The sequence below is a fragment of the Centropristis striata genome, chromosome 16, assembly GCF_030273125.1.
Source record: "Centropristis striata isolate RG_2023a ecotype Rhode Island chromosome 16, C.striata_1.0, whole genome shotgun sequence".
NCBI lineage: Eukaryota > Metazoa > Chordata > Actinopteri > Perciformes > Serranidae > Centropristis > Centropristis striata.
Window position 1 is genome coordinate 9284020 of NC_081532.1, and position 16174 is coordinate 9300193.

Consider the following 16174-nt stretch of genomic DNA (forward strand, 5'->3'; position numbering starts at 1 on the left):
GAAACAAACACACATTCAGCACTCTATTACAGATAGGACAGGTTAAGGCGCTTACAATTCCATCAATCTGCAAGCCGCAGTTGTTAGTCTATTACCACAGGCCCCTCGAGCAAAAAACCAGGAGCCATTTCCATTTTGGCAGAGACAAACTCCCACATTAATGATGACTGTCAAATGCCAACGTGGCTCAGTATAAGCTACTACCAGATGAGGTTAAGACGAGTGTCTTACAGAGCAGCCACTACCCTGAAGGCTGTGCAACAGGTGTGTGTGTGTTTGCATGTGTGTGTGCATATTTGTGTAAGAGATAGACTGGCAGAGGGAGAGAATGTGTGCGGTAACCCCCCCCAACCATTCTGCAGCCACATTTGCATTTCTTGAGCTTGTTGTTTTAGCTTGCACTAAAGCTATGCTCAGGCACCGACTCCCTCGCCATCGAGAGAGAAGGAGAGAAAAGACTGACACTCGTTGGCTGATACAACTTCTGCAGCTGACAGCTACTCAAACGACTAAGTGCTCTGATGGGGGGAAAGACGAGGAGGAGGGTGAAGAAGGTGATACGCTTATATCAACAAACACACAACAACACAAACTTATAGGACACACCGGTGCTTATAGGGCCAGTTCACCCCAAAATGACTACAAATTTTTTCTCTCTCCGTAGAAGTAATTATCATCTATCAAGAGGATCCAGAGCTTGTGAACAGTTTCATGAAGGAACTATTCTTTTCGAGCTATAGTTCCCACATGAAACTGCTCACAACACAGTCTTTGGATTATCTTGAGTAGCTGGGTCATGATTTCTGGAAAGAGACGTGGAAGTTGTCAGAATAAATGTTGGCATTTTACGTTTCTGCTAACCACAAAAACGTTGAAATTCAACTTTTTTTAATTTTTCTGTACCGCTTGTAAGTCGTTCTCACTGTGACGCCTGATAACAGCTGCTTCAATAAATGCTGCAAACGTGTGACTAACACTACGCATTTCCACTGACCACAACACACTGTAATCACAGCACGATTTTAAGGTTAGGCACCAAATGAAGACATAACTTCTGAGAGTCTTGGGTCGGTTGTTGCCGTCCACCTCCCCTCCCCGCGTGGCTTTTAACATAACATTGCTTCGTCACCGGACAAGAAAAACCCCTTACAGATCAACGGTTTTGTGGTTTGCAGAAACATAAAATATCAACCTTTTTTACTGACAACTGGGTTTGTTTTTCAAATGAAATTTTGGGGCACTTTGAGCACCACAAGCAATGTGACATGTAGTTCAATGAGAAAGCTTCAACAATTCACACCAAACCAATCTAGATTGATGAACAGCACCACAGGGAGGAGGAAAATATGTATTTTTGTATATTGTGGGGTGAACTGTCCCTTTAACAACACACACACACTCACACACACACACACACACACACACACACACACACACACACACACGCACACACACACACACACACACACACACACACACACACACACACACACACACACACACACACACACACACACACACACACACACACACACACACACACACACACACACACACACAGAGTGAGGAACCAAGTGAGGAGTTTAATTTGATTCTTTTTTTATTTGTGACCAATACACGTACGTAACTTTTCACAAATGCTAATATTCTACATTGAAATGACTGACTAACACAATTTCTTACTAACAAAATATTTCATACTAGTCCAATTTAAAAAGGAGGTACATAAAAACCAGTCATGCAAAACAATTTTCATTAAAAAAGTTCTGTAAGAAGTTCTTACACACAATAATTCCTCTTAAGATTTATGAGTCATTTGGTTTGTTTGAGATAAGGCTCAGTATTATGAGTGTGATCACAGTATATATTTGCGAACACTTATGCATGTTGAATATGAAGATGTGTAGAGACTAACAGTATATATTTGTGTGTATATACACTCTTCTGCTGTAGTGGTTGTGTATGCACTGCAGCTGACTTCAAAAATTGCATCTTAATGAGCAGTTTATATTACTATTATATTATTATAATAGTAATATGTCTTCATATTATCAAGATAAAAGTGATGTTTGAGAGATGAAGATCAACTGAGTCAGAGCACGAAGTGAGACTCATCTGAACTCAATACGTGTTTGTTTCATCATATAACATGTATTGTGCAGCTATATAATCCTGATCTATGCTTGAAGCTCTAGAATGAGTTTTTTATTTTTATTTAGTAAGCCCTTTTGTCATTCAATTCTGGCTGTTTTATTACGTGTGAAAATGAACATTAAAGCCCCTAAACTCGGTTTAAAATATTTAGCATTACATTACCATTTAGAATTTAATAAGCTACTTCGGAAAAAACCTGTCTTTAAGAGGTTAAAGGAATACAGACTAACCACTTGTTAATCAGTTAGTCACCCTACGTTACTTGTTTTTGGATCTTCTTTCACCACATGCATGCAAGAAAAACTAAAGAAATTCTTGATAAATTTAAGTAAATGGAGGCTGCATTTAACAACAGCAAAACTACATCAAAACATCCGTTTATAAAAACATATACACAAGTCGTGCAGTATAATTCAAGTCTCCAGTCGTATGCTCACTGCTTCCCAAACACATTAATTTTTCTTAAAACCATACTATTTAAAACATGTACAATTGTCCGTGCGAGTTTGGATGAGTACAAAAAAAAACACAAGACTTTGACCTCATGCACCAGTGTTTGTTTTGTTTGAACTAAAAACCAACATTATTTTAAGTGAACTAAATAAACTTCTGTACTTTAATACTTAATGGTTTACATCACCTTCAATGTCATCTTCTACCAGGAGTACTATTTTTAACCCAAACCCTGTTTCTAACCTTAAGCAATGAGTTTTGTTGCCTAAACTGAACTAAATTTTTCCGTGTCACGTTATCAACAAGTTTAATCGTCAAATGTTTACAAGGCTGTTTCACAGCATTAATTAGAATGGTCATATTTCGTCAGATATCACACAAACCTGTTCATGAGACTTGAAATAAAGTACATGAGTTGTGCGAGTTTGAAAACAGATGTTTTGATACAGTTTTGCTGTTGTTACGTGCAGCACCCATTCACCTTAGTTCTTCAAAAATGTACTCAGTTTTTGGATTATTCTTTCACTAAGGAGGCATGCAAGAAAAAAAAGTTTTCTTCAAGAATTCAAGTTTACACAGGGTGAGTAACTGACAGACAAATCATCATTTCTGGGGTGAAGTATTCCTTCAACTCTCTGGGTGTAGTTTGCAAACAACATATGAGCAAACATACTCGCAAACTGTCCCAACTGAGCACCACCCACCTCAAACTAGTGAGGGGAGCACAGATTTGAAAAAGTCCCAAATGCATGAATCTCTCATGTGAAATAACCCAAACTGTTTTAAATTTGGCAGAAAATATTGTTGTCATGTAGGACTCCATTACTCATAGTAGGAAGCTGATCGAGAAAATAGGTTTCCAAGGCCTTTAAAACCAACTGATCCACTGTTGAAAAAACCTGTTTTCTATTAGTATAAGTATTTGTCAATTTTCTAATATTACAGCTGTTTTTAATTCCTGAGAAAGTAACTTGGACTTTTTGTGAAAGTTGCATTGTAAGACATATCGTAATGCTGATTTGGTATTTTGCAGAGCAGTATTGTGTATTCAAGGTATAAAAAAACAAACAAACAAAAAAACTAATTTGGTCTGACGTTACTGGAGTCAGTTAACGATATTGGCAGTGAGGTACAATCTATAAGGCACTCTCTTTTGTTTCCTTTCTGATTTTTTTGTTTGTTTGTTTGTTACCAGTTCCTCTGTAGCCATCCAGACACATATTCATAGACCAGCAGCATCACTGCTCCACCTGTAACCAACAGAAAAGAGCCACAGTAAGTCAACTCATATTTCCCTGCAGCATTAACTACCCAACCAATAGGAACTGAATTTTAATGTTACGTGTTGACTTTCTGAGAAACACAAAGGAATACATGGTAATGGACATGCTTAGGCAAATATGGGAAAGACTAGTTGGGCACGCAGTGGTTTTAGCTCTCCATATTTCTATTCAAATTACATAGACATCAGAAGAAACAATGTGAAATGGATTTTTAGAATTTTGTTATTGAGAACATTAAAATAGTAAGAATAAATGCATTTTTTTATGTCTTACACTTTTCTCACAACTTTTGTCTAAATTAATAATTTCAGAGTTCCTTGATATAAATAAATACAGATTTCAGGGTTTGTTTTTACGAAACAAATCTCAATATGTTTATATAATAAAACTCTTAGATCTAGATCAAACTGAACTAGATATAAAATGGAAAAAAGCAGGAGTTCTGCATATTTTTTGACAATTTTTGCATTAGAAATGACTAACAATTCATCGATAATCAAAGAAATTCGTAATTATTTTCCCATCTATTGACTGATTGTTGCTCTACCTATTTGTGATTAGAATGACAATTGTAATATCAGCATAAATAACTTTTTATTGTTACCTGGTCCAAGCCTCATTATCTTGGGCACCAGCCCCTTGTAAAGTGCCAAGTACCTATAGAAAAAAAAACAGAATGTTAAATATGTGCAAATAGAAGTAGTGAATTAAAACTCAAAATGAACAAATATGGTCACATTAAGACTATTTTTATCCATGTATCAGGGCAATTGTCAATTCTAATGTCAAATGTCAATTCTAGATATGAATTGACCTGGGTCAGAATGGAAGCTTTTGGCCCTATTGCTCAGCTCCACCATGCCTTCAATGTGTGTACTTGCGTGTGTGTATCGGCTGGAGTGTGTGGCGTTGAGTTCTTGCCTGTCTGTCTGCTCGGCTGCCTGTCTCTCACCCCGTCAGGTACATAGCTGGGGTCTCTAACGGCCAGCGGTGGCGAGTACCTGCCCCTTAATGCATTCAAGGTGATCAGTGGCTGCCTGCCTCGTGCTCCCTGTCCCGCTCCCTGCCCCCGCCACTGATGGCGTTAATAAGGCTCGACCCACTTCCTCCCTGGCCCTCTGTCTGATTAGATTGACCCGTGGAGCGCCGCGCGGCTCGTTAGGGTCTGCTTAACGACGTCTCCCATAGGGACCACTAATTAGCTGGGACTGTGTTGTGTTAGAGCAGGGGACTGGATGTGGCGGAGGGGGCACCCTCCATGCACCCCTGCGACGACAAAGTTTTCAGTGCCGTTCCCGCAGCAGCCCTCGAGGCTCCTGCGTCCACTAACTACAAACATCTCGCTGGCCCTTGTCTAGTGGAGCTGCATGGGGGAAAGTGGAAAAGCCTAGGGCAATTGCTAACATAACATACATCTTTTCCTTGAAGCTTCCATTTAGAGCTGCCATTCTCCGAGGCTTGAAAATATGTTAACGTTTACTGTACGTCTGACAGACTGCAGAAATGTATGATGACACACGTGGGGAATACAGCCCGGAATGTAACGTCACTATTTGGCTTCTATTAATCGGATCACAGCTTTGCATTGAGCTATTCATGCACTTCCAGTGTAGTTCATGCAGGAAACTCACACTGCACAATGAAAGCCTGCTAACATGTAGCTGCAGCTGTTACATCTGTCTTTTCTGACAGCTAGTCTGGCAGATAACCAACTATCAATTGCTTACAAAGTGCCTCATTAATTCTTGGATGAGTAAGTGACAGTTTTTTCTGATCCCTGACTTCACCTGTTACTGTGTCACACGTGTGTTACTTTGATTTAATGGTTGCAATTAGACTTCTTAAGCAAGTTCTGTCTTTAGGCTTTTTGGGTGTTATTTGCTCTAAATTTCTTACAAATAATTGTAGATAGATATGGTAATAATATTGGTCCAAAACAATATGAAACTGTACGTGTTTAACATAAAAACTTAACATTTTCTTGTGGGAGGACTCCTAAACCCCCAACAAAATAAGTGCACCCAAGTGCTCCACAAACTGAAAATCAATGCTGTGTGTTCGTACCCCTCTTCACGATACACCAGTGCCATGGACTGGAAGCAGGTGCGGTACTTGATCTCTCCGGGCACGGGCTGCGGTCCTTGAATGCGGCTCTTGGCTACGTCGAAGGGTATGTTCACACAGGAGGAGATGGTCCCAGACACGAGGCCAATAGCGAACTTCCTCATGAACTCCAGAGTAGGGTCCTGGCAAAGAACAGGGGAGAACAAGATTAACCACTTGTTTCTGCAACTGCAAGTCAATCTGAAGTCCATTCATTCCTATGAGAAACTCCTCCTTCTGTTCTTTTCCATTTAGGTCAGGAATTTACGCAAATACATCTTAAGTTTTTTGCATATTTCAGCAAATTTTGAAAAGACTGTATGCACTGTATGTCACCGGAGGTTAGCATTTCATGCTATTTTATGCATTTCTTTGGATTTGGCATACTACCGAACAGGCTAATTAATTCAATCCAATATAAACAGATGGAATTAGAGTCATATTTACAGAAAACAGTATCAATCTGAACATTAATCATATCGACTTTGTACAGTTTTTAGTTGAACATATGTTTATAAGCATAAGCAAAATATCTGTTTGATTTATGTTTTAGACAATGCCCCAACGTTTTGGAATCTGGTTTTTAATTCAGCTCGTTTAACACACTGCAAATTTAAGTCATTTTATTTTTCTTAAATATATGGTTAGAATTAGGCTGCAAAGTTAAACTGGAAGAGTTCATTATTGTGGTGGCACTTTATCCTTATATTAAACACTAGGGGGCTTACTCCGTATAATATACAGAATAACAGACACAGGCATAAAATGAAGTATTTATGCTCAACAAGCAAATTTTTACTGGACACATTCAAAGAGATGACACCAGGTGATAACATCATTGCACAAAGAAAAGTAAACTTAAAGCAATGAAGAGAAAATAATGTCATGGAGATGACAAAATCAATATTGAGACATTATGTGTATGTATACATGAGCTAAAGGAAGAGCATGAGGGAGGTTGTGCATATGATTGCAAAGCTGGCATGAAAGCCCTGATCATTTTATGGTAGCGGGGGGCAGATTAGTGCTTCCTGACTGTGGTGCAGCTCTCTGATTGGCTGAACAGAAGCACATGTTCTTTGGGGGAGCCAAGAGAGAGGATTTATAAACAGGGTGCATGCAGGCAGACTGGGGAGGCATATGGGGACAATTTGGGTAATTGGGCTGTGACTCGGCACAGGGGTATTACTGTACCAAAGAAGCCCAGACTCAGAGAGCTCTGACAGCTAATTGGCCGGGATATTTTTACAAATGACAGCAGCCTCTCTGGTCCAGGCCTTTCTCAAGCGACTGGACACCCTGAGAGTCGAGGTAAATCAACAGCTAATCCCACTTCTTCTGTTTTTTTCAAGTGGGATGTGGGGAAGGGGGTAACATACCCGCGGCCTAAGTACACCCATCAACCCACTTCCTAACAGCCTTATGCAAACATCTCCTCACACATTCACTTGTGAATGATGGCAGTGTGCTATCTGCCTCCACTGTACTATTAAACTCGAGATATGAGAGAGCTGAGAGCTGAGCTCGGCCAGCTTAATTTGCCTATGGACATGTTTGAGTTGCAAGCTCATTGCTCGTCTTGCTGACAAATGGCCTTTGGAGAAACACCACTATCAGCTCAGCCTGCAAGCTGTCAGAGGCCACAGTATTTATCCGTTTCTGCCTCAACAATAGCCGCTGTTAGCCTCTCACAAACAGGATCATCCCATCAACGTACATGCCGATGGATCATTTCCAAAAGCGGCCACAATCTAAGAAGAGAACTATTCTGGTCATCCGGCCACATAATTATGATTCACAGAGGATGACCACTTGCCTCTCTGTATACCATGCGTCACTGGAAAAATGTTGAAAATATAGCAGAGCTCGGGCTCCCACTGTAACCTTCTCTTGAAAATAGGACCGTTGTCTGCTTCCAATTAGTTCATTGGAGTTAATCTAATGCTCCGGTTTGTACATGTGGAGCTGGCGTATGGTAACGTTTCCATTAAACAAAATTAACTTTTGTTTGGGCCATCAGGCGCTGCCGGATGTGTAATCTGAAACTTTGAGGATGTTATGACGAGCAAACAGACGAGGTATTAGCGGGGTTGATCTTACAAGCTCCTCTCTGATTTCTGCTTCCTCCTTGCCATGCCAGCCAGGCTAACTAATCATACTGTCAAACACTTGCAGTTCCCCACTGGCGAGGTGGCTGGGACGTGTGTGTATCATATAGCCTGATGGTAGAAAAAATTAAGTGTAGTCAAGGTTACAAACACCAAAGCAGAGCTCAAGTGGTGTGTCTGTCACTTGGCTTGCATTTGTCCTGAAAACCAAAACAGCACTGGAGGTCGGACTGTGATCATAGATTATGATTGGCATATTACCGGGCTGGTAGGAATAGCATCCTTGACATTGAAGTAGAAGCCAAAGTAGATCATGTTGAAAACTCCATGGCGTCCCAGTGTCGATGTCAATCCTTTATTCAGACCCCTCCGTCCGAATCCGTCCGTTTTAATTATGCGCCTTGCTTGAGCGAATGAAGAGGGTTGCTGTATACGAGAGAGTGAATGAAGAAGATGAACGTCACATGCCGACAAAAAACGTTCTGGAGAGGGATCTCCAGATCAGGCATCTGGAGAAACAAATGACAGTATTTTATTTTCTATCAACCTCTTTGAAAGAGTCTCTGTTGGCCTGGAGACTGACTTTCACCACCTCGAATGGATTGACAACAACAGCCTCAGTCAGCCCTGCGCCAAGCCCTGCCACAGACAGCGCCTGTAGGGGAGATGGACATGATTTAGATTGTGTCATTTAAGAGCATGCAGATATCATTTCCGTAGAGAGAGCAGTATATACAAACTGATTATGGATGATTCGTTGTACTTTGCCTGAAGAGTCAGAGCGGTTTGTTTTTGTTGTTTTAACAATTCGATTTTTGCTGAAAATATCAGTAATTATCCGTCAGTATCAACCATGAGAAACAGGTAATTATGGGCCAAAAAAAAAATCCATATAATGCATTCCTGATATAACTGATGTATAACTGACAATGAGTAAGATTGTCGAAGTGTCCGAGCCACAACCCTGATTCAAAAAGCGAAATGGGATGCTTTGTAAAATGTAAATAAAACCTAATGCATCAAATTTAGATTTCGGAGTTTACAAAAAAAAAGTTCATCAGTTTGAATATAAAACATATTGTCCCTGTACAGTTTTCAATTGAATACATGTCAAACAGGATTAGCAAATTATCACATTGTTGTATTTGCTCGTTTTCAGAAACTTGTTCCCCAAGTTTTTTTGTCTTGTCTACAAATGAACATTCGTTTCTGTCACGTCCATCGTTATTGTCGTGACAAATGTTTGAAGACACCTGTGATTGTTATCATTTGACAACATGTTAGATGACAGACAGGAAGGTGAACCAAAGGAGAGAAAATAGGAATGGGAGCAGAGTAGCTTTCATCATTTGACTGGCGAAAAATTTAATTCAAGGGAGTCAATAAAAGTATTAGAATGACTAATAAGCAAAGCACTTTATTTTGTGCCATAGGAAGAGGTAAAAAGTATATTACGTACTTATAAATGTCTAACCTTGACAACACTTCATGCGTTTACATTGGGCAGTATATGACTGCATGCGAGTGTGTGCGCATGCATGTGTGCGTGCATGATTGCCCACAGAGAAGCGTAATGGGAACATGTCAAGAACGTGTCTATAGCTCATTACTCTTCCTGCCTCTTTATCCTGCTGTCAGGGCCCCGGGACCCATCCTCTCAGACATGCCTCGCTATGTTTACACAGCCAGCCAGCCACGTTTTAATTCCTTATTTGTATTATTACTGTGTGTGTCCTCATTAATCAGAGTGAAGGCATTCAGCTGTGCCACACTGAATAGGAGAGAGAGAGAGAGAGAGGGAGAGAGGGGGGGAGAGAGAGAGAGAGAGAGAGAGAGAGAGAGAGAGAGAGCGAGAGAGAGAGAGAGCGAGAGAGAGACATTCAGAACCAATCTGTAATTCACTGGCACTAATGATCTGATGTGATTACAGTATTTGATACGCGAAGGCCTCTGGGGAAATAGGGTTTGAGGTACTCAAAGGAAGAAGAAGATGAAGAGATAGAGAAGGAGGTAGAGAGCATGATGGATGGGACAGGTAAACATTTCTCCACCAATGGTTGTGAAAACAAGATGAGGATATTCGCCGTGCTGGGGCGGCCTCCACGTTGAGTTACAGGTAAGCCATCCATCATGTCTGACACTTTGCTGCCACCTGAATAGGTGGTGTGTGGTGACCACACCCCCGCAACGCAGAACTGTCGAGCTCTGACTCAATTTAACAGAAACCAGATTGGTCAAGAAGGATGAAACCACTTGTAGATTCATTGCCAGTGGTGTAACCTGTCTTGAGAATTAACAACCGCCAAGCAAACATACGGCAAAGCCGGTTTGTTAGGAAAGCATTATATCTGCTATTACTTTGGCTTTACTCCAGTACACTGGATTTTAATGCTGTTCCAAATAGTTTGAAGCTTCATTTATAACACTGACATTTAAATTCTAAATCAACATTTGAATGCTGCACAATTTTAAAGGCTACACTAATGTTATTAATATCAGTGTTTCCCAAAGGTTGAGATTCTATTTGTGGTGGTATCTGGCTGCAGTTGGGGGTCAGCTCAAATTAAGTAGTGTAAACCCCACTGTCAAGGGTCTAATCAGTGACCGCCCCAAAGCTCTGCTGGTCCAGCAAGAATGTGCAGCAAGAATAGCAAGAACCTGGGGTTTGCGCTGGCTGAATTCAAGTTGCTACAGCTGCTAAAATAAGGTCCTTCTCCAAAGTTACCTTCAATTCTCTTCCTGGTAAATTAGCCTGGAAGTGGGAAGTCTGGCAGATGGACAGCGCTAGCTAAATCTTGTCTAATTTGAGGCCTGATAAAGAGAGGGAAAGAGCAAGGAAATTTTACCCATTTAAAATAGAAAAAAACCCCCAAAACTCTCTTTATTGTTTTTATGTGGTTGTTTGTTTGTATATAGCTGATTGTGATCTTGTTTTTTTCTCATTTTTTTTGCTGTGTTTGTAAGATTGACCTAGAGTGACTTGAAAGGCGCCCGTAATTAAAATATATTCTTATTATTCTTCTTAGTATTATTACTGAGTATTATACTATTTGTAGAATTAGATTGCAGTGGTGGCTGTGTAGAATTATTTCCAACTTGTGTGATCCATCCATCTAAATAAAACTCCAGATCGGTCCAAAAGATATTGTTATTGTTGTTTTTATGTTGATGCCTATTTGTTCAATTATCACAACAGCCAATTAGATGTCTTAACAGTCAACGATCTGGATGTAGGATGATTGGTTTGATTTCTGGCAAACTGCAATTTTGTTCTGCTGTTGTGCACTTTGAGCAGCTCCACAACCCAACATTGCCGCTTTTAAAAGACTGGTTATGAACTGTAGTAAACATGTTATAATATAACTATAGCATTTTACATGTCATAGCTAAAACTGTATCTTGAATGAGACAGTGTTCTTTAAAGGTTGTGGGTTCTGGTCGTGCAGAAAAGCGGATTGAAAAGAGTAGTGTGAGTTAATACAATGTATATGCATTTAAATCTCAGTCATTGTTTTACTTCAAATCCAACGTGATAGAAAAAAGATCCAAAGGAAAAGGGTTCTGACACTTACAGTACGGACTGCACTCCACTATAAAAATTGTATTTGCATTAGCGTGTAATGTTTTAAGGAGGATTTCATTTGCCCATGCTAATCGCTATACATATTCTCACACTTGGAGCCTGTAAAAATCAAAATAAAACAATGCCTCTGTAATAAAAAAAATGGCCCCTGACAAGCTGCCAGTTGCACTGGCTTTACACAAAGTGGTAGAAACCAAACTTTTCCTCTGGCTGCTGTGCTGCCTGGAATAAAGCTCATACAGTGTAGGTTCAGGCAGGAATGTAAAGTCATTAGTGCCACTCCAGTCAGCTGATTTTAAGTGCCACACTTCATACATCTTATTCCTAAAGCTTAGTGAAACGGGAACTTTCAGGTTATGTTTGAGAAGCAAGAAAACCTGCTTGAAAATCACAGTGCAATTTGAAATTATGCAAATTACAACGGCAATCTTACAGAATAATTTCACTCAACATTTCCTTACTTCATTTAGTTAGATAGAGATCTGCGCTTTGTAATACTTATTTCATAAAACAATGCAATGCAAGATAAACTGGTTCATGGGCTGTAATTAACAAAATGCTTTAGGAGGGAGAAGTTGTTAAACTCCTGCAGCCATGACATTTGGCTGTGATGCAGACAAAATAGTGTACAACAGATTGAGGGGATACAAGCAGATTTGCCCCTTGAAAATGGAAGAAAGTGCAAAGTGGGTCGTTTTGGAGCCCCAGGCTGTGCCCCACACAGTATAGATAAGGGTGTTCCCATATATCCTGCTAAAATTACAATATTTGTATTATTATACCAAAACAGAATCCAATATAGGGCGAGTATGAGAAGCGAAGGTTGAAGTTTTTTGGCTTGTGAGATTCCAAAATTATATTTGAATGTGCTCTTAAGCCATCAAGGATTCTTTCACATGTACTTAAAACCTCACAAAAGTGGCTCTTCACTTAATCTGTTTGAGAGGTTTACTTTCTATCCTGTGCAATGTGAGACGACCTTCTGTTGAGTCACTAAAGCTGCCATTATGACAATTTTATATTTGCCACAACAGTAAACTCTCACAAAAACTTCTAAGAACTTGAGTTAATTAGTTTTGAGTTCTTCCGACTTCGGTGTGTTCATGAGCTTAAAGTCGTAATGTGAAAACAACATGGATGCTACAAAGAAAACTTGTTGTATTTCATTGCTCTGAATGTATATGAAAAGTATACATTCAGAGCAAGTGTTTAAGTGAATGTTTAAACAACACGATTAATCCGTTTCCAGTATTTGCGTTTCATTAAAGAGCAAACATATCAGGTGAGCCATTCTTATTATTCCAGCACCACATGAATGCAGCACAGACGCCTTTTCCACAATGTTAATGAAAAATCAAAAAATATTTTATCTGCCCCATGACTCAGATCCACCCAGACTTAAATGGGTGCTTCCTTGTCCTATGCTACAGTCTTCCTGCAAGTTTCAGAATTAGACAGATGGAAACTGAAAGCATGACCTCCTTTGTGGAGGTCGACTATGTGAAAAATGTAAAATGTGCAGTAAATTCTCCAAGTGTACTCATGCATTACTTGTATATAGTATAAAACTGTACCTGCACAACTATGCATTGATGGAAGATTTACAATAAGTTATTCGGCCAGTAAATTATTCTTGGCATTTGCTTTTCTTTAACCAGCCTTTGGCAGGTGAGCTGAAACATTGATTTTTGACACTGGGTGTGACGCTTCTCCAGATCCTGGGGTGTGTGTTTATTTTTCAGGTGAGAGTGTATTCAGGTGTTTCTGTGTGTAAAGACTCACCACACCAGGAGACAAAGGGGTCAAATTCAGCAACTTCTTGTATTGCTCAAAGGTGAAAAACTGCAGAGGGAAGATCAGGATAAAGGAACTGTCAGGAAGTCACACTGCATTCATAAGCTGACACCTCTGCACACATACACACACAAACACACAGTATTAAAACCTAAAAAACACTTGGGAGGAAAGCTGAATGTTGCATGCATCAACTCTGCTAGCACATGAAAACAAAGCAAAATTATCAATCTTAGACCACAATGTGTGTGTGGACAGAGAAAAGTCTTAAACACTCTGAAAAGGAGACACTTCCACTGATTTGTTTATCTGAGCAAAGGGCAAAACGCCAGCAGAGGCATTTTAATCGGAGCTTTAATTTGCTTTAATCCTTTGCTCCAGACATTTCTCACCATCAGCCAGCTTTGTTCGCTGTGTGAGCGATTACCCCATCTTCTCAGTGTGAGTGCTTATTTTTAAAGTTCACACATCCTCGTCTACAGTGTCTCATTACAGAGCAGCGCTATGGCAGGCATCAGGCCCCCTTCGTGCCCTCCCCTCCCCCTATCAGCTCATTACATGTTGTAAGCCCTCCTACAAACACATATCAAAAGATGGAGGCTCGAAGGGAAGACTTGCTGTAAATGCTTGTAAGTCAATATTTAGTAGGCCGACAGAACAAATAGGAGTGGCTCAGGAGGCAGACGCGGTGGAGGACGTCATGTGTTTAATCAACATGTGTGTACCATGTTAGGGGAACTGCGGTCGGGGTGTTTTCATACGGCAGTAGAGCAGTTCATAGTAAAACAGGAGCCGTAGTGTTGCATCACAGTGCGAGAAGCTTTGTGGTTTACTATGAAATAACGTGCACATCCTTTATCTCACCTTCACCGCTCTTTTTGGTGTCTCTGCCAGAATCGGAGGCAGGATCCCTTTGTAGAAGCCAAATACTCTGGAGAGAGAAAATAAAATGTTACACATTATTATTACAATTATTATTATCATTATAATCATCAGATGGCTGCTACTGTTCGAAGTCCCAGCTGATGTTTCATTAAAAACAGGAAGTAGTTAAGAATGAAACCATCAATAATTGATTAATAATTCATGTGTTTTTTTTAAAGCAAAAATGTCACACCTTACCAAGTTCCAACTCGTCAAAAATGTCAAAACAAGGACTGAACAGTAATCACAATACGTACGGATATGAATATATAGTTATAGTTATTGATACTATGTGACTGATAGTAACTTTGTAAAATGTGATAGTAAACTGAATATCTAAGTTTGGACTGTTGATTGGACGAAACAACCTGATGCCACCATTATCTGACATTGCATCATAAATGAATCAAGGGGAAATATGTGCCATGTGTTGCCAACTTTTCAAGTTATTGTTCCAGCTTGATACAGTGTTCATGGGAATTTTTCTAGTTGGGAACTCAAATTTCTTATCATTATCATATTTTCATAAACTTGCTGACCAACAAACCGAACCGAATTACCTTCTTGGCAGAGGTAATTGCCATGCAATGTTAACATCTGTGACATGGCATCCTGTGTGCATGGAGTCTAATAAAATAACCCTGTGATAAATCCTATCTTCTTAAAGGTTGCAAATCTCTGACAACACTGAATATAGACTGCAGGACTAATACAGAGGAGCTCAGATGGAAACAGAAAGTATATTGCTGCAGTTTGGCGACATAAGTACCAAGACATATTTTCAAACCACAAACCCTGGCGCACAAGCTGTCCAGGAATCTGCGGAGGAAATGATTTAAGAGTTTATTTCAGCCTTTGATATACTGGATGTTTCAAAAGACGGTAGCTGTATAATTTTAGTCAATTTGGTAGTTTGCCTTCGCTTAATCTTACGTCCAGTCATGATTTAAAGCGTACTCTGAGGCAGAAAAAATAATAAAATGATACAGTGAGTTATGTATATAGAGATCTATGCCTACATTTGCACACACAGTATTTTGTAAGCAATTCATTTTATGGAGAATATTTACAGAGGAAATGGTGAGTCTAGTTAGAATGTTAGTTTTACATAAATAAGCTTTTTACATACTTTAAAAACAAACATAAATGTGATTAGATGTTCCTGAAATGTCTTAAGTATCCTTTTCAATTGTTTCACTAAACAATACATCTAAAAAAAATCTGTCATCTGTCTGAAACTGAAATATTTAAAGCTACATTTCACATTCCTTTGATACCATGGCTATACCTCTATACCTTATTGTACTTAAGTGTGTGTGTTGTTGTTCTTAAATTTGTTTTATGCACTATGGGAGTTGCACTCTAATTCTGTTGTGCTATGTACAATGACAATAAAGGCTATTCTATTATATATCAGATTTTTATTCAGGTGGGTAAATCATGGGAATGTAATGAGAGAAAGTTATGATGAAGGTTTCCCCAAAACACCTGCACAGCTTTTGACGCGTACGTGTAAGAAGATAGTATTATGTTTTCTGTTTTGCAAAGAGGGTACGAAGCATGTTTCGTATACATTCAGAAGTGCATACATGTGCATTTCCCCCACTCTTCAATTTAGTGAAAACATGGGTGGAATAGTTCATGTGTTGGAGCTTGAGTAGTTTACAATGACAAGGCCAGACAGGTTGGCACTCAAGTAAAATTATACAGGTACTTGATTGATTTTCAAGTATTTTCTGGATACACTTTTTATTGTCAAAATGTTCTTTCGA

At 39.5% G+C, this 16174-nt stretch overlaps 1 protein-coding gene across 2 annotated transcripts in view; it reads right to left on the reverse strand.

Moving 5' to 3' along the window:
- Nucleotides 1–1582: 1582 nt before the first annotated feature.
- The window catches only part of slc25a21 (solute carrier family 25 member 21), a 95713-nt gene continuing 81121 nt past the window's right edge, over nucleotides 1583–16174 (reverse strand). For both annotated transcript variants that reach the window (XM_059353761.1, XM_059353762.1), the window contains 7 exons: nucleotides 14343–14409; nucleotides 13467–13526; nucleotides 8649–8756; nucleotides 8363–8527; nucleotides 5955–6136; nucleotides 4495–4547; nucleotides 1583–3857 (listed from right to left, as the gene is read on the reverse strand). In XM_059353761.1, coding sequence (XP_059209744.1) covers nucleotides 3796–3857; nucleotides 4495–4547; nucleotides 5955–6136; nucleotides 8363–8527; nucleotides 8649–8756; nucleotides 13467–13526; nucleotides 14343–14409 — 697 coding nt within the window. In that variant the 3' untranslated portion in view covers nucleotides 1583–3795. The remainder of the gene's footprint in view (nucleotides 3858–4494; nucleotides 4548–5954; nucleotides 6137–8362; nucleotides 8528–8648; nucleotides 8757–13466; nucleotides 13527–14342; nucleotides 14410–16174) is intronic.